Raw genomic sequence first — 28,000 nt, forward strand, 5'->3', positions numbered from 1 at the left:
TTGAACAGGAGTTACTAATAAAAACTGTAGAGAACTTAGTTACAAACCTGTTTGCTATTGTAATAATAGGTGATTAGAAAACCAAAAAATATTCCCCAACACATGTCACAAGCACTTTTGAGAGTGTTCCTTAGTGTTTCCCATCATCGCTTCACCATTATCCATCGGGGTTAACAGCAAAAATTTACACACAAAACTCTATGAGGCTGGAAAATTGATGGAAATTTTCCATGTGGACCACAACGTTATTGATCTACATGATTACTAATCAGTTTGTTGTTCTGTTAAATCTCATTTAAAGTCTTTGTTTCCTGTGGACACTGTCCATATTATTGCACAGTATAGGAATATATCTGCTGCCACGTTAACACACGGCTAACTGCTGCTAAAAAAAACAAAAACACCAACAACAGTCGAAATGCAGTTTGTGACAAAGTCTTTCACACTCACGCACTTCTGATGTTGATGAACACACTTCTTTTTTTTCTCCATCAATCCACGCTCCATTAAAAGGTGCACTACAGTACGTGAAGCGAAACACCCCTGGTGATCTGAGGGGCAGTTTAGATGACATGCCTCCGTCTCGGACACAGAAACATGGTAATGAATGACGTTGATGATGATGATGATGATGATGATGATGATGATGATGATGATGATGATGATTTTTCAGGCCTGCTGTACCGCCAACTCCTGTCCTATGAAGCGGCGCAGGCGCTCCAGATACTGGCTGTACAATTCAATGTCGTTGTGTCCCGCTCCCTCCACCCAGAGAGGCTCAACGGCCTTGGGGCAGCGCTCGAACAGAGCCAGGCCGTGGGAGAAGTCGATGACCTCGTCCTCCGTCCCGTGGATGATGAGCACCGGGGACGTGATTTTGGACACTTTCTCGATGCTAAAAGAGGGAATAAATGAGATTATTAAGAAGTTGATGATTTACTTACTACCTTTATTAGTTCCCCCCCACCCCTGTAAAAGAGCTCTGAAAGCAGATTGCACAGGTTGGGTTAATACAGTCGGACTCATAAATCACTGGCTCTGTGGATGAGGTCATAAAAAAGTGACATTGTGGTGGGTCAGTCTGCTGGTCTGGAAAAAAAAGTCAGTAAAATATGTTGTTATAGATTAAATAAGAGCATCTTAATGGATCGGCGAGGCGTCAGTTTTGTCAGGACAGTAAATTATAGGCTATAAAACATTTATTGCTTTGAAACAAATGTGATATTTTAGAGTTATTATTCTGTTTAGTTGTCTCAAAAGAAATCGTCTTATTTCCTGGGTGAGGATAATTTGCACATATTATCATTTAAGGTTACACCAGTTCTGACCCGCCCGTCTCTTTAGTACAGTTTTGACCCTTGAGGACAGGACAGAAGACAAACAGGTTGTGTCTAGAAGGTAACACGCAAATTGCGAAATTTGATCAGAAATCTGCAAAAACTCTTGCGAGACTCGCTGCTCAACAACCGACAACATATCCTAACCGTAACCATCTCCCGAGAGTTTCACAACTCGTGGTTTACCTTCTAGACACGACCAGACAAACATGAGCCTTGGATATCATCAATAGAAATTAACACATTTATTGACAAATGAGAAACTAGAATTATCGCCTCGCGGTTGTATGTAGGGATGCACCGATACCGGATCAATACCGGATTCAATTTAATTCTATATGTTTATATACAGAACTATATACATTATATGCTGGAATTTTAATTTCAAGTAACAGTAACAATTCCAATTTTGATGAATTTGTGGCAGCATTAAAAAGATTTTCATTTGGATTGTAATTCCTGTTAATTTTGGAGATTTGTTTTTACCAAGTTGCTGGTGTACGATTTATTATTTTAATAATAAATAACAAATCAGTAAATTTATATCTATGTATTTATTTGTTATGTTTTACAAAGTTAGGAAAACAATGTTTACGTCCAGCCTGATGTTTCCTTACACATAAAAGAATGATCCCAGTCACTTCCACACAGTGAGGCACACAGCTTATTAATTAAACACTGGTATCGGATCGGTACTCGGTATCGGCTGAAAGCCCAGGTATCGCTATCGTTATTGGGACTAAAGAAAGTCAGATCGGTGCATCCCTTGTTGTATGCCTCCGCCAACCAGTCAAGTTGCAGTTTTAATCCATGTCTGTCCAAAATATCATCACGTCATCATTTGATCCCGTTACACATGTGTGTGAAATTGTCATAATCAGCTTATGAATTCTTGAGTTATGGCCAAAAACATGTTTTGTGAGGTCACGATGATCTTAATCAGTTCTTTCTAATCAGATCATGCTAGAGTCCAAGTGGACGTTTGTGGCAAATTTCAAGACACACCCTTAAGACGTTCCTGATAGTATATCGCGAGAATGGGACGGACAACCAAAAACAAAATATGCCTCCGGCCACGGCTGTCATGGAGGCATAAAAACAGATAACAACTTCTGCAAAAATAATGGCTTCAGCTAAGCACGCAATGGCCAAATCTTAAAATTATAATCAAGTCATCCCATGGAATATAGATATATATTTGACACAGAAAAAAGTAGAGAAAGATACAGAGACACAGAGGAAGGAGGGACGCCAGCTGCCCACTCTGAATGTGAACAACAAGCGAACACTGGAGGCTTTCTCAGCTCACTACACACACAGCAAGGCATCCCCCTGCTTCCCTTCCACCTCTGCTCCTCCTCACCCACTTGTGCCATCTGGGACTAGACTCTGCGTTAAGGCTGGCAGTGCGCTGCTATTGACCTCCGTCAGACGCAGCCACTAAAACTAAACTGACAACAAGAACAGAAGGGATAGAGCCTCACTAATGATAGCATTACTCGCCGTTGTTACCGTCCCGCCAAGGGAATCTGTTCAGTGGCCAAGATTTAAAAATAAAAACACAGTAGCGCAACACACATTACAGTGAACACCCACATTAGAGTCACACACAAATCTCTTCAGAGGAGGTTGGAACTGAATATGAAGCAATAAAAGAATCTCTAACAGGTACGGCGCCAAAAAGTACTCAATTTCACAACCTGCTACTTAGTGTTTCACTTTTACGGCTTATTAATACCAACATTTTCCTGTTTTTTTCTTGTCACAGTGTAAGCTGCAGGTCTAAATTAACACTGTAAACTGACATTCACTGTCAATTAAGTTGAAAAAAGACTTTATTACCTGAAAGTAACAGACTGCAAGTCCTACACTCTTGTTAAAAGTTAAAGATAAACTAAGATTCCACTCATGCGAGGTCACTTTTAGACTAAAGTGAAAGAGATTCCAGTTGCTGCCGTCCTGCAAGACAACACAGTTCTTCTCTGAAATACTACAGTATTTTGGGTGGCTTACTCACATCTATGAAAATATATAATAAAAATGACATCCACACACTAATCAGGAAAAGACATTAACACTGAAATTACAGCACAAACAAAAAGCACAGGAGCTGTTCTTTCAGCGCAGATGTTTGTCTTGGATAAGAAACACTTTCACGAGTGCAAGTAGCAATTACGCTTTTTCTGTTGGCAGATCTGTAATTATGTGGAAATGCCAACTGGCAGCAAAATAGTCTGCTTAATCTCTGTGTGTGTATCATGTTTACAAGAACACCTTATTTAAGGATTTTATGGGACACAGAAGGAGACAGAGGAGAGTATAAAGACTCTGTTGTTGTAGAAAGATTCCTTTGACAAACATGTTATCCTTACAGACAATTATCTATTTGTCAATTTAACTATCCCATGCACTAAAACACACAAATGTAATGAATATCATTTGAATTTGAATGTCAACCATTTGATATTTGAGGCTGATAAGAGACTGGTTTGAAAAGGGTACGATGAGAGAGAGAAAGAAAATAAACCAACACTCAGCAGAGACTTACTTGGGGAACGCGTCGAAGCAATACGTTTTCTTCGTGTCGGGAAAGGCCACTCTCATGCCAGACGTCAGAGGCGAGTGAAGAACCACGGCAGCACACTCGTACCGTGACGCCAGGTCCACAGTGGGTACTGTACCAATGCTCTGTCCGTACAGGATAATATTCTCTGGGCTGATGCCATACCTGGTTAAACACCAAAGATACAGAGAAGCCATTATAGTGCAGGTTAATGTGCCTTGTAGCAAAACAAGTACAGCAGTGACACATACAGTACACACAGTGGCAGTAGCACTGTATAGAAATATATGTTTTGTTTGACTTCTGACTGCAATTTGTCATGTTATGATTTGAGCATATTTATTTATGCTAAATGCAGTACCTGTGAGGGTTTCTGGACAATATTTGTCACTGTTTTGTGTTGTTGACTGATCTCCAATAATAAATATATACATACATTTGCGTAAAGCAGCATATTTGTCCACTCCCATGTTGATAAGAGTATTAAATAATTGACAAATCTCCCTTTAAGGTACATTTTGAACAGATAAAAAAAATGTGCAATTAGTTTGCGGTTAATTATTTGAATCTACTGACAGCCCTGATATATATACTATAATTTTAATTGCAGAGTTTTGAGAACATCCAATGAAAAGATGTTTTAATAAATATGCTAAAATGACATAGTGAAAAGTGACAGCGACACCCGAATGTAAATTCACCTCAACCAACCCTTAGTCAATGCTCGGTGGTGTCATGTCTTCCGCGGGCTACAGTCGCATTAAGGCGGCTCCGCTTTCACTAATGAGACACTTTATCACATCACAACGTCCTTGAGAGACATCTCTCTCTCCCCGTAGCCTTCCCTCCCTCCTTTCATCCATCCTTCTCACTCTTTTATTCCCACGGCATCTGTCCACACTCTCTCTTCATCTCAGCTCTGTCCTGATCACAACCTCTGACACCTTGATTCACACCTTTATCTTTACTCAACCCTCTTCTGCCTATCTTAATTTTTCACCCCCTTTTTGCTTTTTCTTCGGAAGACAACAGTGTTGTCCCTGAGAAAATGCAGTGATATTTGAATCCATCCATAACATGGTTTGATTTGCTCCTAATCTAAACTATGCGTCCGTGTCTCAGCAGAGCAAGACGCCGTATAATTAATCACCCCTCGAAGGACACATATGGCTTAATTATATCGTGACATACCGCGTGCGCAGGGCGTGCCAGGCGGCATCTATGTCTGCGTAGAGGTTCTTCTCAGAGGGCTTGCCGGTGCTGGCGCCGTAGCCTGAGTAGTCGTAGGAGAAGATGTTGCAGTTGATGCGAGTGCCGAGGCCGATGTAGAAACTGCTCATCTGGCCAAGGTCGACTGCGTTGCCGTGGGAGAAGAGCACTGTAAATCTGAAAGGATACGCATACAATAGACGCCGGTTAGTAGATGGGCCAACAATCCCTGACAAGTACTTTAGTTATAGTTGAAATAATACATGAGAAATATCCTTTACATTTCCTAAAGGGTAACTTCTGTATCTTTCAACCTGGATCCTATTTTCTCATGTTTTAGTGTCTAAGTGACTAATATGGACAACATGTTTTGAAATTCGTCCAGTATTGAGGGAGAACGGTGTAACCGGAACGAGCCGTGAGGGCAAGTGAGCAGCGTCAATGTAACGTTATGTCCACTAAAAGTGCTTGTTTTTGCCACTGATGGGCTCAGGTTGTTATTATAAGTGTCTGACAACATCATGGAAAGGATCCTACAGAGAAATAAAACCTTTTATCTAGGGGTGACTCAAATGTTTCAAAGCTAATAATAATGTATAAAACCCCAAATAGCCCATGAAATAAGGAATAACCCCACAACATTATTCATTATTCATATTCAACATTAATTATTAGTAGTTATTCTCAGACGAATATCGCTGTTTGTTGTGTGTGTCTATGTACAGTAGTGCGGCAGCAGCCCTGTCCCAGGCACTGAAACAGGGGAGATGGAGACAGACAGACAGAAGTCACTTAGTCATTAGTCTGTTAGACACAAACACATGGGGAAATAGGGTTGAAAAAGAGCGAAGTTGGCCTTTAAAATAGTGGTCCTACAGGACTAGAAAACACCACGAGAAACTAATGAAAATTAGCATCTTTAGTTGAGGCTTTGTTCAAGTGCATATGCCACATCATTTGTATAGACACTGGAGATTCTACTGGACTTCATTTGAAGCAGAAAGAGTCACATGAAGGATTAAAAATAACATCAAAACAGACACAAACAGACACAAACTGACTCAAACGCAATCCAGTTCGTTGACCTGGTAACTCGACACTGAATCAAACCATAAGCAACCTGTTGTTAGGAGCGAGGCTACTTTGACTCCGTGCCAACGCGCCTTTGTCTCAAAGTGCAGCATGTTGGAGGATTGGTTTACCACGCTTGTCAAATGACTCTTACTTCTAGACATTTTGTTCAACCTGAGAAGCAGGGTATCCACTATAAGCGCTGGGTATCCAGCCCTTCGCCTTCTATTCATGAATGCATGTTGTGCTCTCTTGAGAAATCCGATACTTTCTCTACACACTGACCGTTTTGAAATCCTCCCTCAGTGGTTTTGTTTATGAACCCGTACGGCCCACAGCTTCGCTCGTGGCCTTTCCACTGAGAATGTGGCACAACAATGACTCTGCCATATCGGGTCTAGTTTGGAGTCATTCTTGTGTAATACTAGATAGACATTAATACAAGGGCACACAGACTGTAACACAAGCCTGTCCATGTCTTTTTAATTGATTTAGTAAATTAATCAGCAGCAGCTCAGTGCAGCAGGATGGGCATAAAACTGAAGTTAAATACTTGTACAGTACATCATAAAGTAAAACTTCTGCTGCTAAATGATATGATCACTTCTCATAAAACCATCTACCAATCACTGCCAATAAATTCAATGACACACATCTACAGGAAAGAAAGCCAGATAGCTGAAAATGTTTAATCTCTGACTCACTGGATATTTTGTTATCGTGACATGATCATTATCGTGAAGCAAAATTACCAGGCGCCAGTGAAACTCAACATTCGAGTTCCTACAAACCTACATGACAAACAATGATAGAAAACAGAATCATTTTGAAGAATAAAACTGTTAAAATAAATGTAAGTGATCCACGGAAAAGCAGGAATAGACTATCTTAGAGTCAGCTGAGTCAACAGGGATACAAGTAAAGGAAGTAGACCTGGATGTGGCTGGAAGAAGACTGACAAGGAAGGAGGGTGTGGAAACACTTCTGAGGAAGTGTGACACAGTGTCGAAAAAATTAATAACAAAGGTCAGGCAAGCTGTGATCTATAACACACAGTCACTTAACTGTTACCACGCTGACTCAAAAGGTGCGTAAACCTTTCAAACGACCTACCTGGCATTAGGAACACAGCGGATGTACATGCAGCCGACTCGGTTCCCTCGGCTGGATCGTGTGAGGAACACCTCTATCGTGTCCAGCTCTCTCTGCGAGTACTGAAACTCCGCTCGCTCCGTCATGTGGAGCTTCCATCTCCCCTCCACAGTCCCGGCCCCTCCGCTTCCAGCAACCGTTGCGCCGCTCCGCGCCCGCAGGCTGGCCGTCCCCGTTGCCCCCGCTGCAGCGGGGCCGGTCTCTGGGTCTGGGAGGAAGGCGTACGTGGGCTCAGGGGGCAGGAAGGCGAGCTTGGCTGCGATGCGGCTGGGGCAGGGCGGGCAGCAGAAGAGGCAGCAGAGCTCGCTGAGAGACAGGCCATTCATCCTTCAGCGTGCAGGAGGAAGACAAGAGGATCAGTGTGCTAATGAATCCACATCATCCCAGTGTTCACACAATGAGATACTTATTACAATGTAATGTATAATGCATTCAGTCAAAGTGGCAACAATGATGACAATGTTTCTACAACAGCTAGTTTGTAACATGTAAAGATTATAAGTAGGGCTGTCAAAGTTAACGCGATAATAATGCTAATTTCTTTTTGTAGCGGGATCAGTTTACGCTAAATTTTGGCGAGGAAAACTGGCATTTTCAAAGGGGTCCCTTGACCTCTGACCTCAAGATATGTGAATGAAAATGGGTTCTATGGTACCCACGAGTCTCCCCTTTACAGACATGCCCACTTTATGATAATCACATGCAGTTTGAGGCAAGTAATAGTCAAGTCAGTACACTGACACACTGACAGCTGTTGTTGCCTGTTGGGCTGCAGTTTGCCATGTTATGTTTTGAGCATATTTTTTATGCTAAATGCAGTACCTGTGAGGGTTTCCGGACAATAATCGTCATTGTTTTGTGTTGTTAATTTATTCCAATAATAAATATATACATACATTTGCATAAAGCAGCATATTTGCCCACTCCCATGCTGATAAGAGTATTAAATACTTGACCAATCTCCCTTTAAGACATCAACAAGGAATCAATTATCAATATAGTTGCTGATTATTATTATTTTTTTGTCTATCAACTAATAGATTTTGGGTTTAGTTCCTTCTTACTTGTCTTCACTTTAAAAAAGGAAAACTGGAAGTCATAATCTTCGTTCTATGGACATTTTGCAATTTGTTGTTCCCAAAGTACGGACTGAATTAGGAAAGAAAGCTTTTAGGTTTTTGGCACCTACCGCTTGGAATAATGTACAATCTGATCTTCAACTTCAAAACTTAGTTACCTTGAATGAGTTTAAGGCTCTGGTGAAATCGCTGAAGTCCAGGTTGTCTGTGTGGAAGTGTTTTGTATGAGCAAGTTTTAATGTTGTTAATTTATGTGTTGACTTTCACTATAACTGTCTTGCTGCCATCTTGGCCAGGTCTCTCTTGTAAAAGAGATCTTTGATCTCAATGGGACTAACCTGGTTTGCCGCTGCCTTTTATTAAACCAGATAATGATCTTATACTGCACTAAAGCTTTTACTCTTGTGTGTTATATTCTATTTTAGCTTCTATCCTAGCTTTTATTTTTAGCTTGTTTTTTATTTTCTTATCTTTAATGTTTTTATAACTGTTTTAATTATGTCTTAATGTTCTTTTGCACTTAATCGCAATGTTCTTGAATGTTTATGAAAAGCACTTTGAATTGCCCTGTTGCTGAAATGTGCTCTACAAATAAAGCTGCCTTGCCTTGAACATATTTTTGAGCTGCTAATAAAAAGATTATGAGAATAATTATTGGGTGGAGCCACCACATGACATCACCCCAAACAATACAATACATTAATATGACAGCAACAGTAGACCTACCTGTTGATCTGAAGAGCTTATATAGTCTAAGTTAAAAAATAAAGTTGTGCCTCAACAAATAAAAACCCAAATCACATCTTTTTACACCAAAACATGCCAATAACGTGTCCTGGAAAGTGATTGAATGTGGTGTGCAAGTGATAAACAAAGGGGCTGCTGTAAGCAATACAAATTTAATTTATAGTGAGGTGGAGGCAGACATCTCCGAGATTTAATATCTCAGAACCAAGATGGGCAAATAAAACCAAAACTATGGCAGGATCTGGAGCATATTTCAACATAAAGTATGTCTTTGTCATATCATCAGAGTAACATAAAGACTGATGAATCTTTCCAGATCCTGCCTCAGTTGTCCTGTTTGTTGAGATACCGGTTTGAGCTTTGAGTTGGCTGATGTACGATATGGCTGCCAAAATCAAAGATGAATTACAATACATGTAAATGACAGCAACAGTAGACCTACCTGTTGATCTGAAGAAGAGCTTATATAGTCTAAGTTAAAAAAAAGAAGTTGTGCCTCAACAAAAACAAAAACAAAAACAAGGAAGAGTTGCTCCACTTCAACAAGTTACTCAACCTCAAACACCAGGATAACATACAATACATGTATATGACAGCAACAGTAGACTTACCTGTTGATCTGAAGAGCTTATTATAGTCTAAGTTAAAAAAAGAAGAAGTTGTGCCTCAACAAAAAACAAAAACAGAAACAAGGAAGAGTTGCTCCACTTCAAACACAGGACACTTGTTTGTAAAGTTGTCCTGTCAGCAGAAGAAGGAGGAGGAAAACGTAGTGGAGCCTAACAGCTGACACCAACAGGAAGTGTTATTTACTAACTATCTGCTGTGTTGTCTGAGAGGAGACTGAAGTCCAGATCACATCCATTTTGCCATCTAAACGTTGAGCTCTGGATATTTTAAGAAAACTTCTGTCCTTCTTTTTAAAGAGCAGTTTCTAATGTGACCAAAAACAACTACTTAAAACGCCTTTCACTGACAATAAAACACGCTGTCAAGCTCTGTTATCACCTGTAGAGACGAGTTATATATCAATAATAACGACACGGTGCTGTTTGACCGGAGAGAGGAGCCGTTAACGTTGACCAGCTAACGCTACGTTGGCTTAAGCTAGCAGGACACATAAACACGGTAAAAGCACCGATCCTCCGACGTTAAACACCGATAAACACCGCTATTCAGTCTTATAGATGGTTATTAGTCTCCGTGGATCCATTGTGACCGGTTGCTGGTGTCTCCTCTGTCATTTATAGTGATGTGTCGCCTGGTCAGTTGGATTAATCCATGAATGTACGTGCGGTGTTTTCCTTCTTCTTTCTCTTCTGTCCGTTTCACCGCATCCGGAAGCGACAGCTGACTGACAGGATGTGACGTCAGGAGTTTCCATTGGACAATTAAGGGAAGCTTGTTATCAGTGTTGGTAAAAAAGATGACGTCATTGAACTTAATTGTTTTCATTTTGCACTTTTTTGAAGAGAAAAAAAAAAGTTAAATAGCAGAATGATTAATTAAAGTTATTACAGTAAATGTATTTGTTTTTTAAAACAAAGAAGAAGATGTGTCATTGTGTTTCTTTGTGTAGGCAACTGTGATAAAGTAATACCTGACGGGAATACATGACCATCCAAAACACACACCCATACTGTACTTTGTGAGGATACTCATTGACATAATGCATTCCTTAGCCCCTTATCCTAACCTTTGCCATTTGTCTGAGCCTTAAAGGGACTATTTGTAACTTTCAGAAATGCTTGTTAACAGCGACACCTGTGGCCGTGAAATCAACCAAAGTCAGCGTCGGGCTCGCGCTTGCTCGCTCTAAATATACCTGAACGAGCATCACTAAAAAAAGTGAGGCGACACACGTCAGCTAAAAGCACAATATCACTCTATATTTCAGCTGCTTGGCAGTAATGTTAGCTGACCAGACGAAGGTCTGGAACATGAACATGATTTAGATCTGATCCTAGTGTTGGCTTTTCCTGCCTAAGTGCAGGCTGAGGCAGCGGGGCTCTGCAGCGTGTCACTGGCACCCATTCTGTAACGAGAAGACAACGTAACTCTCTGTAGAGCTCCGTCACTTCACAAGACACGGAAAACCTCTGTTGGTCTGGAGGAGCTGCAGCATTTATTTCTGCACAAACGTCCCCTGTACATTCACTAGATATTCTCAGAGCTAAACTAACTCTTCTGCAGTGTGGAGTGAGCGCGCGTTCACGTCTAGAGGTGGAGCGAGCTGAGCAAGAACGCGCGCGCTGTCTGAGTGAAGGCGAGCAGGCAGAGGAGGAGGGCACAGCGGCTACACGCGAACGCGCATATGCGAGCACGCATGTGTGTCGACCCGCTACATTTATACGCTTACAAAGTTACAAACAGTCCCTTTAAGAACCTGCCTAACTTGACCCTTGACCTTTTTCCTAACCCTAACCGGTTTAGATAGATAGATAGATAGATAGATAGATAGATAGATAGTAACTTTATTAATCCCAAGGCAAAACATGTTAGTAAAAAGGCAGTAAAAAAGTTAGTAGTACAAAGTACAAAAAATTATACCAGATATACACGGTTGACAGGATGTGACGTCAGGAGTTTCCATTGGACAATTAAGGGAAGCTTGTTATCAGTGTGGGTGACAGTGTTGGTAAAAGATGACATAACTTAACTTAATTGTTTTCATTTCGCACTTTTGAAAGAAAAAAAAGTCAAATAGCAGAATGATTAATTTGAAGTTGGTGGGAGCTTATTACAGTAAATGTATTTGTTTTAAAGGGGCTGTTTGTAAGAATCAGAAATGCTTGTTAAGAGCGAAAGTCAGCGTCGGGCTCAAGCTTGTGCTCGCTCTACATAGACATGAACGAGCATCGCTCAAAACAGTGAGGCGACACACGTCAGCTAAAACCACAATATCACTCTATATTTCAGCTGCTTGGCAGTAATGTTAGCTGACCAGACGAAGGTCTCTCCATGAATCACTGCTGATCCTAGTTTCGGCTTTTCCTGCTTCATCCTCCCGACTGCGGCCGGAGGGAGACTCCGGTCCTGGAGACCAAAGCTACGGTCTCCCCTGTGTCTTCCCCGTGGTCGGGGGGCTGGAGCAGGAAGAGTTGACATTGTTTGACAGACGGGCTTCACTAGATAGAACTTTGCGGTTTTGGTGCTTCCGTGTAGTTTGTGTTGGAGTCTTGTCTGAACAGCGTAGTCACACACGAGCGCGCATATGCAAGCGCGCATGGGACACCGACCCGGTAGATTTATACGTGTTAGAAGTTACAAACAGTCCCTTTAAAACAAAGAAGAAGATGTGTCATGGTGTATCTGTGTGTGTAGGCAACTGTGATAAAATAATACCTGACGGGAATACATGACCATCCCCCCTCGGCACAACACAAAGCGCCTGGGTCATTCCTTCATGCTGGTAGCCATCAGGCTCCACAACCCAGGCTGACCCCCATATGAGAACTATGAGGACTTTAAGAACTTTAAACACGCACTATCTGCAACCATCTTGGACTCTAACCACTGGCGCACTTTAATTAAATTTAAATTAATCCATGTATGTACGTGCGGTGTTTTCCTTCTTCCTCTTCTTCTCTGCCCGTTTAATCGCATCCGGAAGCGACAGCTGAGAGAAGTGACGTCAGGAGTTTCCATTGGACAATTAAGGGAAGCTTGTTATCAGTGTGGGTGACAGTGTTGGTAAAAGATGACATAATTGAACTTAATTGTTTTCATTTTGCACTTTTGAAAGAAAAAAAGTTAAATAGCAGAATGATTAATTAAAGTTGGTGGGAGCTTATTACAGTAAATGTATTTGTTTTTTAAAACAAAGAAGAAGATGAGTCATTGTGTATCTTTGTGTAGGCAACTGTGATAAAGTAACACCTCACGGGAATACACGATTATCCAAAACACACACACGCACCTCCCTGTACTTCTATCTTTGTGAGGACACTCATTGACATAATGCATTCCCTAGCCCCTTATCCTAACCTTTGCCATTTGGCTGAGCCTTGCCCAACTTGACCCTTGACCTATTTCCTAACCCTAACTGGTTTAGACAGGAGAATAGCTGGTTGTTAGAGCTCCCTCATCCTAAACTAACCCTAAACCTCTTTCCTAATCTTAACCTGATGGGAGATGGCAATAGCTGGTTGTTAGAGCTCTCTCGCCCTAAATTGACTCTGTACCTCTTTCCTAATCTTACAAGATTTGAATGCATGTTTAGCTCGTGTTCTCTAGTGTCACTCAATCCACGCCGGAAATAACGTCTAACTTGTGCGTGCAGTGTCCGATGGTCAAGCAAATGCACATTTGCTGCTCTATTCTAATTGGTTAAGTAGTTGAATAATAATTTCTTATTATCTTACATTCAGGACTGAAGCATGTTTGGGAGTTGTTCTCCATACAAAATGAGTAACTTTTATCTAGACTAAGGCCTGTGCCAGTACAATTTCATGACTCTGAGTCATGATTATAGTCCTCTAACCCTAACCTAAACCTAATTCTAAACCTTAAAACCAAGTCTGAGCTATAAAAAAAGGCCTTGGAAGAGGAGAGGACCAGACAAAATGTCCTCTCTGAAGGTCTAAAACTCAAATTGGTCCTTATAGAGATAGACGTACAAGTACACACATAAACACAGAGGACATTTCCCTCTGAGTTTCTAAGGAAGAAGCTTTGCTGGCACAAGAACCACCTTTACTACCTATTACAGAGAACTGCAAGTGTCAGCCTTTCAAACTTTGTTTTATTATATAGCCATGGATGCATGGCCAAAAACAGAAATAGGCCACCTTGTTACAGGCCCTGTAGAGTGCACACCCTCACACAGTTGTTTTATATTGTTATTCTGGCTGAAAAGACCTCTTTTCAGGTTAAAGGGTCGGGTCACCCAAATTACAAAAGACTTTGTTTGTCACTTTCCTCTATTAGTATCTATCAATTCAGATAGTTTTAGTTTAGGGAGAGGGAAGCTCTGCACTATGAAGGACGGAACCTGCCAAAATCCAAAATAAATAAATGACTCGATAAATAAATAAATATTAGGGCTGTCAATCATTTAAAATATTTAATCGCAATTAATAACAAATTAATCACACATTTTTTATCAGTTCATAATGTACCTTAAAGGGAGATTTGTCAAATATTTAATACTCTTATCAACATGGGAGTGGACAAATTGCTTTATGCAAATGTATGTATATATTTATTAGCATTTAATAGCATAAAAAATATGCTCAAATCATAACATGGCAAACTGCAGCCCAACAGGCAACAACAGCTGTCAGTGTGTCAGTGTGTCAGTGTGCTGACTTGACTTTGAGTTGCCCCAAACTGCATGTGATGATCATATTGGGCACGTCTGTAAAGGGGAGACTCGTGGGTACCCATAGAACCCATTTTCATTCACATATCTGGAGGTCAGAGGTCAAGGGACCCCTTTGAAAATGGCAATGCCAGTTTTTCCTCTTAGCAATTTAGCACAAGTTTGGAGTGTTATTCAACCTCCTTCACGATAAGCTAGTATGACATGGTTAATTAATGCGTTAAAGTAATTAGTGTTGTGAAAACAATTTTGCGTTAATGCGTTATTATTGCATTAACTTTGACAGCCCTAATAAATGTCATTAAATATAGCAAAAATAATATTAAAAATAAATGTAGCCATTGATTAATTGATAAGATGTCACATAAATTGATATTTCTGATTTAATTTGCTTCTTTATTTATCTGTGTATTAATTACCCTATTTATTTACTCTTCGGTTTAATTTTCCTTTTTATTTACTTATGTGTTTATTTTTTATTAATTTTTAAATACATTTTTGATTTTGGCATCCATACCGCACATCAGCCAACTCAAAGCTCAAACCAGTGCCTCAACAAACAGGACATCTGAGGCAGGATCTGGAAAGATTCATCAGTCTTTATGTTACTCTGATGATAGGACAAAGACATACTTTATGTTGAAATGTTAGTTGCTGCACCCTTATCAAAAGCTGTGTGCTCCAGATCCTGCCATAGTTTTGGTTTTATTTGCCCATCATGGTTCTGAGATATCAAATCTTGGAGATATCTGCCTGCACCCCACTATAAATTAGATTTGTAGTGCTTACAGCATCTAAAAATTCAGCAGCCCCTTGTTTTATCACTTGCACACCACATTCAACCACTTTCCAGGACAAGTTATTGGCATGTTTTGGTGTAAAAATATGCAATTGGTCAATTCTATTTAGTTTTCCTGATCTAGTGATGTCAAGAACTCAAGGTGACATACTGTAATACTTTCATGAATAACAGAATAAGTGTGTAATTCAGTACAGTCAAATGGCCTTGTGTCAGTTCCTCTTACAGCATGCATCGGAGCTGAACATTAGGTGCTATTGTACCATTTGTGCCTATAGTGTTTTGCTTTGTATGTGGAAACAATATACAAGTACAAAGCAGTGGGGCCACAGCATGAACATGTACCGGAGCAGCAAAGAAGTCATGCATGCTTGTAACTATATACCACTAAATATATGAGAGTTTGTTTTCTGGAAATCTTTAACAACATTCAAATAAATAAATACAAAAGACAAGTGTAATTTAAAATAAACTTTGTGAATTTATTGTTTTATACTTACTCTTACACATCATACAATCCTAAATCTTTAAAGAAAACAAAATAAAAAGATATCTGGTGGTGTTTCTGGGGGACTGGAGTGCCAAAGGGACAAGAACTACAGCTCTGTGAACATTGGTAGATTTCATTTGATGTCCCTCAAGCTCATCTTGAAAAGACAGAATGAATCAAGTCCTCGTCATTTTGTCTTTTTACTTCTTCTGCGGTGAAGCTGAATTTCAACCAGACTCGTCACGACTGACAGGTTTATCATTATTATCAATCAAAACCCCTCGCACGATGAAGACGTCGACTGTGAAAGGTTGTGCTAAAGACGGGATTGAAGACATCAAAACTCTATCGAAGCAACAGAACGGAAGGAAGGAAGAGAGATGTATATGTACTGATAATATCTAGATTATTTAGGTATGGTTGCCTTAAATGCTGGTGCCAAGTCCTTCATCACAAACTTATCTGAGTGATCCAACTGTCCCAAATCAAATGAACAGAAAGAAAATTGGGCCTCCAAAAACGTAGACGGTATCAGGGCCGAGTAGTTTGATAAATGACATAACAGCTGATTATGTGAATTATGGTGGTTTACATTCAAACTGCCCATGTTCATTAAGAAAATAAAGGAGTGGGGGTTTGATATGAGCAGTCAATAGAAAACAAGTGCAAACCTCACGATTTACAGAACTGAACAATCATCCCAAGTAAAAAGGGCTTTTACTCTGAAAGGGCTTTCAATCTGTAAAAAGGAAAACTGAGCGTTTTTTTGTAGGTGACAATATTTTGTAACGGTCATCAACCCAGCAGGCAAGCTTGAATACTCTGGAAAATATAAGATACACCGTTTGCAGAGCTGCTCCAACCACACCACACCACACGTTCCCCCTGAATATGACAATATTTAACATCCTGAATTTCAAGTTTCCACCAGTGGTAATTAAATCACAGTCAGGGGCTTTAGATGACCAACTTATCCTGGGTAAACGCTCTCGGTGTTGGCACGCCAAGTCACAAAGCCATTAATACACGTCCATCAGCCACACTAGGACTTAAACATGACTTATGATGAAGGCCAATTTTCCAAGAACTAAACTCAATCAGGTCCATCGTGATATTCTGTGTATACAAGGAAGAGTCATTCACGTCCAATACATTCTGCATTGGCTTATTTTGAAAATACATACTCTGCAAATTCCTTGTTTCTGCAGCTCTTTCATAAATATTTAATAACCGAGATCGAGCAACATCTACAAGGAAAGTTGTGATAATGAAAAGATGAAACCTCAAGTGCCCCTCTGCGTCTCCAAAGGGGCCTTTCTTTTAAACTTTCAGTATTATCGCTACGCTATGAATAGACTTCAGTAACAGGATGAAAGCATGGACTGGGATAACTGTGTAATTCAGCGAGGTTATTAAAGCTTAAGGGGCTTGTTAACAATCTGACTAATATTGTAGAATAGAAGCCAGATACTGAATATACTTTGGAAATGGACTTGGTTAATAACTTGTAAATAAAAAGGGGGAACAAGATGGGGAAAAAAGATCAGTGCCATTTGTGGCACATTCATTTTTTTTTGGGGATAATTATGAAAAGCACTTTTATACACACAGTACTATTCTTCACCTTAGTCCCCCACCTTTATTACCTGGCAAAACTCTACATTAAGATTATACTATATGAATAGGAGCCATATGGTATTTACATTTGGAGAAAGAAACAACTGTAGAGCCCTGTTAAACTTGAACCTTACGGTTCCAGCCATGCATTGTGCTACTGCTGTGTGGCTTTTTAAACATTCCAGCTTCATCTCAAACTGTGCAGCCGGTTACAAAACGGTAACTTGTATGTTTGGCTGCACACATGCAGGTTTTTAAGTTTGATCTTCCTAGAAGCAGCTAGCTAGAGGCGGTCTTTGTTGTAAGGACTCGTCTGAATCGTTTTGTAAAAGCACAGCACGCGACTCTGTAGCAGTGCGACAGTCTTGACTTTAGCTGAGCAGAAGGTGTGTCAACATATAGAGTCACTGCGACCCCCAGGTCAGTTTTCATTCAGCATGTGTCAGTGGTCTGCTGGTGGTTACAGAAACGTGGAGCTTCACTCCACAAAACAGAAAAAGGGCATTCAAGGAGAACACGCCGCCTTTTAACTAAAACAGAACGTCTCATCACTCAGGCAATTTCTTCAGCGAGCCTGCTGTACAGATCAAATATAAACTGCAAATGACCCAGATGCTGAACAAAACTGAGTAGGTGTGGCACATTATTTTGTGCTCTGCAGTTGACACACTTTTGTTGTGCTTTTGTTTCCAAATCCAAAACTCTGGACGTTTTTTTCACTGCACAACTGTAACTGTTAACGGCTTAACTGGACTCTACTCCATCATGTCAGAGCTTGTGTATTTTTTTTATTTTTATTCAATGGTTATATAATCAAGATGGAATTACTTAAATATAATTGAAAAGGTTAAAGTGCAAATCTTAATGATTTGCTGACACATGCTGCCAATCCTCCAGCACAGACCAACCAAACGATAAAAAATAAATAGAATGCAATCACACAATTCAAGCTAACTACAATATATTAATATAGATCTTCTGATGTCATACGCTCATTAAAACAGAAAAAAAACAAAAAAAAACAGAATTCAATCACTCAGTTAAGTCAAGGTTCTCAGTTTCCCCTACCCTTGCCCTCCCCTACCTTCCCCCTCCAATAACTGTTCATGCACCCAATATCAGTATGATAAGTCAATATATCAAAGAGAAACGTTTCTGGAAAATGCTGAGATGTGGGAGTTCAATGTATGGTGACCCATAGAGAGGTGGGAGGGGGGAAAAAAATATGCCAATTTGACAAGAAGTTGACATCATTTTCAGTCTGGGGGGAGAAAAAAAAAAATATTCCAAAGCCCTTAAAAGGTCTTGCTGATACATGAAATCTCCCAGTTGGGTTTTTTTTTTTAACTTGTTAGACCTTAATTGACCTCTGTGTCGTTATCCAGGCCGTGACACATTCCTCAACAGCTTACCCCTGTCTCGTTTCAACTGCCTTACAGGGATTGTATAAAAATAAAACCACACGATCCCCCAAGTTGAGAAACAAAAAGGGCTAAAATCAAAAGCCTTCCCTCCCCACAGCAACACTAATGTCCGCCAGGCCCCTACGGCGCTCTCCCCGACTCTCAAGCAAATGTGCGCACACACACACACACTTTCATACAAACACTCACACACACACACACACACAGAAACGCTCAGCTGCAGTCACTAGTGGAGAGAGAGGGAGATGCTAGTAAGGGAAGCGTCTGGACAGTGGCTGCAACCTCACCACCCCAACCCCGCCCGTCTTAGACTACCATGAACAAATGAAGCCATGATATCAGGTGTTTTTCATCCAAGTCGCCATTGTTCAAATTCACAAAGTCAGAGACTTTTTGTTGTTTTTGCACTCAGTCCTCATAACTTCTGAATTTTCTCAGCCACCACGATGGGGTTCTCCTTGCGTATGCGGGCAGCGGCTGCGCTCCGGTAATCGTAGGGACAGTCGTGTTTGTCAGAGTAACGGTGGATGGCACAGAACAGGTTCCCGCAGCGACAGTCAAAACCTTCAGTAGAGAGAAGCAACAAAGGTCAGTCAACATACAAGCTTTATAATATACGTACATCATTATACATTTAAAGAGTTTGCACACTAATTCTTGTACAGAGGACAAGTATTGCTGCACTGACCTCTACGGGGTGACAGGTTCCTTTTAGGGCTGTCAATCGATTCAAATATTTAATCACGATAAATCGCATGATTGTCCATAGTTAATCGTGATTAATCGCACATTTGTTATCTGTTCAAAATGTACCTTAAAGGGAGATTTGTCAAGTATTTAATACTCTTATCAACATGGGAGTGAACAAATATGCTGCTTTATGCAAATGTATGCATATATTTATTATTGGAAATCAATTAACAACACAAATCAATGAAACATATTATCCAGAAACCCTCACAGGTACTGCATTTAGCATACAAAATATGCTCAAATCATAACATAGCAAACTGCAGCCCAACAGGCAACAACAGCTGTCAGTGTGTCAGTGTGCTGACTTGACTATGACTTGCCCCAAACTACATGTGATTATCATAAAGTAGGCATGTCTGTAAAGGGGAGACTCTTGGGTACCCATAGAACCCATTTTCATTCATATATCTTGATGTCAGAGGTCAAGGGACCCCTTTGACATGACAGTTTTTCTTGCCAAAATTTAGCTCAAGTTTGGAGCGTTATTTAATCTCCTTCGTGACAAGCTAGTATGACATGGTTGGTACCAATGGATTCCCTAGGTTTTCTAGTTTGATATGATGCCAGTATCTTCACGTTAACTTTAAAAAAGCTGAGCCTGCGTTATTATTGCGTTATTTTTGACAGCTCTAGTGCATATCTGTTGTTTAACAACCAGTACCACTGTCGGAGTAGATTTGCTCTTAAACTGCTTTTAAGAGGGTAAGACAGAACGTGCATAAAGGTCGGAGGGTACTGCCATTATCAGGCTGCATTCAGGCCCATTTTCACATTGTTTTGGTGAGTGATCAGGCATAAAATACAAATATTACTATCTAACATTAAATGGCGACTGGAGCCTCCAGTTTGACTAAAAGGGGGAGGCCAGCAGTACACTGTGAAATGCACCACTGACCTGCAGTATGCTGCTCTCTGCACCCAGTGTTGGGTTGGGGAGTAAAAACATCACACAAACCACGGACTGGGAGTTGGATCTTGTTGGGGAATTAAAGGCTTTTTAGAGTCAATTTTAGAGATGCTTTTTAGGTAGAAGAAACATGATTAAATTAACATGCCGGAGTCAAAGCTTAGATCCAAGTCAAAGCTAAGATAAGAGATGACACACATTTTAAAAACTCCCCAACTGTTATCTATTGTGTTTGTCCGACACTGAATGGCAGGAAGCTTTTGATCAGCGTCATCAAAATATGAAGTAAGATGACACTTTTATGTCATTAGCCCAAGAATATCATCCCTTTCCAGATTCATGATTAAACCAAATAAGGCAATTCTTGCTTCAGATTTGCAAAAGGTGCGATGAGTTTATCAAAAACTACAAACTGCTTGTGTAATAAACAAACTGTCCTGAAATTCAAAATAAGTTCAGGTAAACAGATCCATGAGTCATAAACCTTTGAACCACCTCTACTCAGTATGTGTGTGCGTGCGAAATTCTTCTCTTCCTTACCAGTAAGGCCCACTTTCTTCCGGCAAGAAAAGCAGCGGTTCTTTTTCTTGTTTTTATCTGGAGTTTGGTCGCTATCGGACAAAGCCTGTGCTGCTTCCTCCACTGGCTCTGATGGAAAAAAACAAAAACGCACCAACAAGTACAATAGTCAGAAAACAATCCGTCTATTACTTGTTCAAATATAATATATGCTTCTATACTAGGATAACTATATGTTAAACCAAACTAATACAGCAAACAATAACTACAATTTCCTTACACTCTTGTTTCAAGGTGGGATTAGACAGGCTACATAGACTGGAGGACGGATAAAATAAAAAATCCCCAAGGTGTATAGTTTTTATTGTTTTGGAGATGTTTATAATAGAGGGCGGCAAGAGCATCCCACGGTTTACATGTTTATTCGTACCCTTAATAAGAAGTGCCCTCCACAGCTGCGAGTGTGACTCACTTCATGTGGATGGTGGGTAGATGACTGATTTGGAAATGAGGTTTACCTGAGCTGTTGGAAGTACCCTCCTCCTCTCCCTCCTCGGCCTCCGCTCGATCAGAGTCTACGGCTCCTGAATCCTGGGAGATGCTCATAGCTGTCATCTGTTGAGTTACTGGGCTGGGAGAGCTGGGACTGTCATCACAAACACAAACAAAAAAACTAATTTTAGACCATACAGGAATTATTTTCTCATTCAAAAATTGAAAAAAAATATATTTTTGCAATAAATGTATGGCTGAAAGATTTGTGTATATTTTGTTAGAGGCCGTTCACATGCCGTGTCTAAAAACGCGTCTGAAATGCCAGCGGTGCCGCTTTCATCCTTTTATCCAAGGTGCTTCAGAGTTTGCGGTGCTTCCGTTACTAAGCAACCAAAACCTGCAAAGTTGCGGTAATTTAGCAGTAAAAGCATCACTGACTATATTAAACAAAGATAAATTAATTTCAAGCACCATAGATCCCTCACAGTAACATCGACAACAATGGATTTGAGGGTGCAAAAAACACATCATGTAAACGGCCCCTTAAACTGCATGTTAGTGATACCCTTCTTAACTTCAACATAGATGCTCTTGTTGCCATCCAGAATTACATATTATAAGGCATCAATGTGGAAATGGAGAGAACACAATCTAAACAATAAAGTGGGTTTTTCCAACCACAGAAAATGTTTTGCAATTTTTAATCTTTTTTTTTTGGCTGCATACATTGTCCCATCATCTTGTTTGACTACAACCTACATGGATCTGTTTCAGCACGCTCCCCGTCAGCTACTTAGAGAAATGCCTTTGAAGAGCTATCACAATCAACTTGACAAGACTCAAGCAGCTACAAACAGGCAGGGCGTGCAGAAACCGGGACAGCGCATACGTACGGTACACACAGCACAATCCGTGATCACATTATGCAGACAGATCAGGCGCAAATCCCTTCTGATAATTCCAAAATTTCATCACACTGGGAACAAATGACTCTGTGGACGTCTCTGTAGACAGTCTGGGAAGTATATAAACCCATTACTGGAACAACTTCTCTGATAACTGGGTTCATTATAATGTGGGTTATCTGTGTTTTCCAGGACACTCAGAAATGTAGGCATGTACAGTACAGTCACTGCTCAAATATTAAACCCTCTAGTCGTCTTTCTGAGATCTACCCTGGTCTATTGTCCTTGTTTGATTAATTTTGTAACAAAATCAGCAAAAACAACACAAAATCTTTTTTAACTATTAAACAGCCTCGTAGAACTCCCAAGACGTCGTCATCTTCAACTACTTTTCTCACCCATCAAAATTCACAAAGAATTATTTATTGGCATAACTAAAGCAAACCACACAAGACCTCGTACAAAATGCTTAATTACAAAAAAATGAACGAGGGCTGCAACAATTATTCAACATTGTGCAGCAGTTTTAAGAACGGGCCCTCAAGCAAGTCTTTAAAACACAGAACGTTACTCTTCAGCTTTTTCTTTCAGTGTCAACTTTAAACAAGAGAGCTGTATGATATGGTTCATTCATTCTGCCTTTGTTAGGTGCTTATACTTAAAACCCTCGAAAAATATCACAAGACTTGGTGAAAATGGCGAGACAAACGACGCAATGAACGCACTGTTCAGTACTTCCCATCCACGATAAATAAATAAATACAAAATAAAAGCCACTTTAAGTAGGTAAGGTGTAGCAAGACCTGCAGACTTACAGACAAGGATTATGTGTGTAATTTCACAGATGAAGAGCAAAACAAACACGTCTACCTCACATTATTGCTATTGGTTTAATGTTAATATGTGCAGACCTAATGAAAAATGCAAAGCGGAGATACTCCGTCACCAAGAAATTTAGACAAAATGAATCCAGAGAAGCTTTTAAAGTGACTAAAACGTTTTATAAATGGTCAAAGTGACATTATGCCTCCAATAATTGCTATAAAACACACATTACCACAGTCAGTTCAGACCTGGCATTATGTCTGACTGACATTTACTCTGATGCGTGCAAATATGTCAGATTACAAGGAGGGAGAAGATTGTATCTTGAGCAGTAGGATGTGAATATACTTATAGTAGCGTAGCATCTCTGATTTCTGCAGAGACAAGCTGCTGTGGTACTTGTATTATTAACTGAAGGGACTAATGAGAACACATTAGAACACAATGTGCTGGAGCTAGTGATGGACTGATCTACTCATTAGTAGTCCATTAAACAGGCATTTTAACAATATAATCAAATGTCCAATAGAATGACAAACACTGTGTAAAAGAGGCCAAAGTTTTTCCATTATTTCCATATAATGACTTAACTTGTCTGATCAGCTTTTTTTTAAAAAAACAACAAAAAAAAAACAACACTTTGGATATTGTGTTTATAATTCTCCTTGAGCAATGACATCAAAAGGACCACTGATTCACAATGATTTATATAAATGTAACCCACTCTCCCTCTGTAGGGTGATGCTTCCCTTTAGGAGGTGGTATTTAAGATGTCTATGATTTTTGGATGTTGGATAAATTTACCTAGTCACGTTACTTATTGTTCTTACTAAAATGTTTTGATACATATATATGGACATAGTCACTGCCAAAAATCACAAATAGCTTTTTATATAATTACTTTTACGTCTCTCTTTTTATTATTATATGACTGTTTACCCTGCCTACATGTAGCTTATTGTTCCCATTTTTCCAGCCTACGCTGAATCAGTTCCCAACTATGGGGAGGTCATTTAAGAAAATGTGAGTCTCAGATCTGTTTGACTTTGATAAAGACGCACCTGGCATCGAAACTTTAGTCTTTAATAAAGTTTGTTGCCTTAAATCCAGTGTGTTTTGGACCTGGTTCTCTGAAGTCTTGCCTGTCACAATGATTTATTTTTTGAGGACTCTTTCCCACAGGTCAGTCAACATACCTGCTCGTTTGTTCCTCAGGTGGGGTTCCTGCCACCTCTGTACTGGGCTCTGAGGTTGTACTCTCCACAGTCACACCAGCCGACCCTGGCGATCCTGCCGGTGATGTAGCAGCTGTGTGGGGACAGAACAGTCTGATAGCACCAACAACACAGAACCTGTTGTTTTGGCCCTGAGCAATGGACTTTATTTGTTTCTAAGTATCACCATTCATTGCCCGTGTTTGTCTACTATGATCAGATGTGTTTTGAGTTAATGTGAAACAACAGATGGCGATGTCACTCTCTTGCTTTGTGATGCCACAGTGTCGGCAGCTACTGCTACCTCTGATCTCCAACCCCTTTTAGCAAGTGCCCCCACGACTGTACAGTTTTTGAGTGACCCCCTGTTCCAAGTCTTTCCCACCTAACAGACCCATATCTAGCACCCCCCTGGGTTTTATGTCTCTCCCATCTTCCTACCTTTCTCTCCCGGGGGGCTGGATCGCCCCCCTCCCTGTTGTCTCTGCAGGTGTTCCTTGTAGCAGACCGAGCACATGCCGTTGGTGCGGGGGTTACCATAGAAACCACATCCCATAGTGCAAAGCATTGGCACCTGCGTCTGATTGGTCTCCTGAGCCATGCTCTGACAGAGGGGGTAAGGGGGATGGGAGAGGATATTCCTGAAAATGGGGTTGCAGAAGTTAGTCAAAGTGATTAGCAGGCCCTTTTTGATTACATGGTTATTATTCATCTTTTTAAGCTAAAAGAGTTTGGAGACTGGCATTGGAGCATGAGAGTGGAGTTGGAGAAAATATGAGTTAACTTGTGAGCGAAGGGATGATGACCTGCTAATTGTAGCTGGTTTGTCAAACAGGTTCATACCTTCAAAATTAACCTCTTTTACCTGACGAACCCGGTTCGGCTGAGCTGTGTGTTAAAACACTGCCTTTAAAAACTTTATAAAATGCTGTGGTGGACTTTTTTCCTATTTGTTTCTAGACAAAGCTTAATGCTACTAAAACAACACTCCAAGTGTATTTTGTCCAAACAGTGTTAGTTTGGCAATGATTTCAATATTTTAGTTACAAAATAAACACATGAGAAATTGTATTCTTACTTTATAATATTTTTGACCATTTTTTATTGAATGTACATACTGGACTTTGGATTCTTGTTTGTTTACATTGTTATTATCTAAGTTTTACTTGATTATATTTCATTATTATAACATACTACTCCATTTGGAGTCAAAAGTATACAATTTAGTTGTTTTTTATTGATTTAATACTGTTGCACAATGGTAGAGTGTGATGATGCACAGGGTAAATGTCATGGCCAAAGGCTCCATTGTGTGCATATAGCCTCCTGTAGTGGATATCAGTAGTATTTTACAGCCACATTCCCTTTCAAGAGGTAGAAAACCCATTTGGCACACTTTGGGTATCCAAGTGGCCAAATGGAGTGTCCGCCTGGTCCTATCCTCACTAAAAAGCTTTGTAAAATCTATGTGCTTTGTGTTATTTATATTTACTTTGGCACAGTTGTAGTCAAGGAGTTGCTAAATTAATTCAGTGGCATCTCTGTGCATAGCATCATTGCTATAATGGTGTTATCCACTGTCTAATCTAGAAAACATTTTAGGCGAGGATAAAAATTAGAATTTTTCCTGTGGTTCATCACGTTTTACTCAAGCACAGTTGACAGTCACAATGTTACTTACACTGGGGATGAATTATCTGAGGTCTTACCTATCCATAGAGACCAAGATCATGCATAAACACAAAATAAAAGTGATCACTTAATGTAGTGCTCCTCCTGCAACATTTAGGGGTAATGCGCCCAGGAGTTTTGAAAGTAGTAAACTATGGAAAAGTGGCATCTCTGTGCATGGCATCATTGTTATAATGGTGTTATCCACTGTTTAATCTGGAAAACATTTTAGGCGAGGATAAAAATTTAAATTTTTCCTGTGGTTCATCACATTTTACTCAGGCACAGTTAACAGTCACAATGTTACTTACACTGGGGATGAATTATCTGGGGTCTTACCTATCCATAGAGACCAAGATCATGCATATAGACCTGGCAGTTGTGGAGCTATTTTTGATTTATTTTAGGCAAACCACACCTTCCAGCACCCTAGGGCTGTCCAACACCACCAACAACAGAGTGAAAAACTCCAGTTTCTGCCACTAAAGCAGAACAGGACTTTGTCACACTTTAACTGAGAATTTAGTATGTTTCTAAAATAATGTAAAATCAATCACAGACATGTATGGCACAAAATAAAAGTGATCACTTAATGCAATGCTCCTCCTGTAACATTTAGGGGTAATGCACCAGGAGTTCTTAAAGTAGTAGATGTATGGAAATGTGACAGAAACTAGGTGGAGAGCTGTTCACTTCAACTGAGAATTTTGTATGTTTCTAAAAATAATGTAAAAAGACCAAATCAATCACAGACATGTATGGCAACATAAAAAAGTAGTTAATGCTCCTCCTGCAACATTAGGACAATGTGCCAGGAGTTTTGAAAGTAGTACACTATGGAAATGTGACAGAAACTAGGTGGAGAGCTGTTCACATCAACTGAGAATTTAGTATGTTTCTATAAATAATGTAAAAAGACCAAATCAATCTCAGACATGGACAGGAAATAAACACAAAGTAAGAAGTGATCACTCAATGTAATGCTCCTCCTGCAACATTTAGGGGTAATGCACCAGGAGTTTTGAAAGTAGTACAATGTATGGAAATATGACAAAAAAAACAGGTGGAGAGCTGTTCACATCAATGAAAACAAAAGGCACAAAGAGAGGTGCTCAGTTTCAGTGTAAAAAGGCAAAGCAAAGGCTAGCTCAGCTAGTTGATGCAAGATGTTTTGGGTCAGGACAAAGTTAACAAAAAGGAAACAAAAGCTAAAGACACGTCTACACCAAACCACCCAGAAAACTTAATATAAACCCCCATACATTAACCCGATAACCTGGCTAAAGCTGCATTGCTTCCAGTCTGAGATAAACAACTTCCAGCTGACTGTCTTTCTGTCCCCAGTTTGAGACAATGTGCGTCCTCTGCTTTCATAGCTCAAAGCAAACATTAGCAAACATTAGCACTGGAAGGTTTTATCTGTCTGACTGGATACCAAACACAAAGAGAAGGACGTTTAATAAGCTTCCATCATAATGGAAATCAAGGAGATAAACGAACCACAGCGTCCTTAGCGACACAATGTAAACAAACTGTGTGTTTTAAATCGAATAAAGAGGCTAGTGGTTAGCATGCTAACGTTAGCTCAACTAGCATAAATCAGCTCAGCCACAGACACAGCAGAGTCCTAGCGGGTTTAGAGTCGGTCAGGCTCAGCGGGAGTCCGTCACAGCGGTGTAGGATGGAGACAGTACCTGGGGTTCACGGTTACCGGCGGCTGAAGACGACCTCTGGTCTGGTGGAGAGCTGGAGATCTGGTGAAGATCTGGTGAAGTTGTGTCCCCCAGCAGAGCGCGCGGCCTCCTACCCAGCGAGCGCTAGCTCCACACATTCGAAACAACGAGCATGACGTCATCCTCAGCATCGATTCAAGCCCTCAGTCTCAGTCAGCCAGCAAACA

At 40.2% G+C, this 28,000-nt stretch overlaps 2 protein-coding genes across 5 annotated transcripts; both read right to left on the reverse strand.

Annotated features, from left to right (window-relative positions):
• Window positions 1-468: 468 nt before the first annotated feature.
• Window positions 469-10,521, reverse strand: abhd17ab (abhydrolase domain containing 17A, depalmitoylase b). Of its 3 annotated transcripts, none has more exons than XM_037771146.1 (5): window positions 9,770-10,521; window positions 7,294-7,659; window positions 5,092-5,286; window positions 3,886-4,065; window positions 469-895 (listed from the first exon to the last, which is right to left on the reverse strand). In XM_037771146.1, exons 2-5 carry the CDS (start codon window positions 7,656-7,658, stop codon window positions 670-672), a joined length of 966 nt encoding a protein of 321 aa, XP_037627074.1. In that variant the 5' UTR covers window position 7,659; window positions 9,770-10,521; the 3' UTR covers window positions 469-669. The 3 variants fall into 3 exon arrangements, with proteins under 3 accessions (XP_037627074.1, XP_037627073.1, XP_037627076.1); XM_037771145.1 differs by lacking the exon at window positions 9,770-10,521 and adding an exon at window positions 9,601-9,718; XM_037771148.1 differs by lacking the exon at window positions 9,770-10,521 and adding an exon at window positions 9,138-9,543.
• Window positions 10,522-18,155: 7,634 nt separating this feature from the next.
• On the reverse strand, window positions 18,156-27,970 carry zgc:77486 (uncharacterized protein LOC405808 homolog). 2 transcript variants are annotated; one of them, XM_037769103.1, is made up of 6 exons: window positions 27,795-27,970; window positions 24,871-25,070; window positions 24,412-24,523; window positions 21,509-21,636; window positions 21,012-21,119; window positions 18,156-19,375 (listed from the first exon to the last, which is right to left on the reverse strand). In XM_037769103.1, exons 1-6 carry the CDS (start codon window positions 27,962-27,964, stop codon window positions 19,227-19,229), a joined length of 867 nt encoding a protein of 288 aa, XP_037625031.1. In that variant the 5' UTR covers window positions 27,965-27,970; the 3' UTR covers window positions 18,156-19,226. The 2 variants fall into 2 exon arrangements, with proteins under 2 accessions (XP_037625031.1, XP_037625032.1); XM_037769104.1 differs by having other exon boundaries at window positions 24,871-25,033; window positions 27,795-27,945.
• Between the last annotated feature and the right edge of the window lie 30 nt (window positions 27,971-28,000).

Source organism: Sebastes umbrosus, chromosome 5 (assembly GCF_015220745.1).
Source record: "Sebastes umbrosus isolate fSebUmb1 chromosome 5, fSebUmb1.pri, whole genome shotgun sequence".
Classification (NCBI taxonomy): domain Eukaryota; kingdom Metazoa; phylum Chordata; class Actinopteri; order Perciformes; family Sebastidae; genus Sebastes; species Sebastes umbrosus.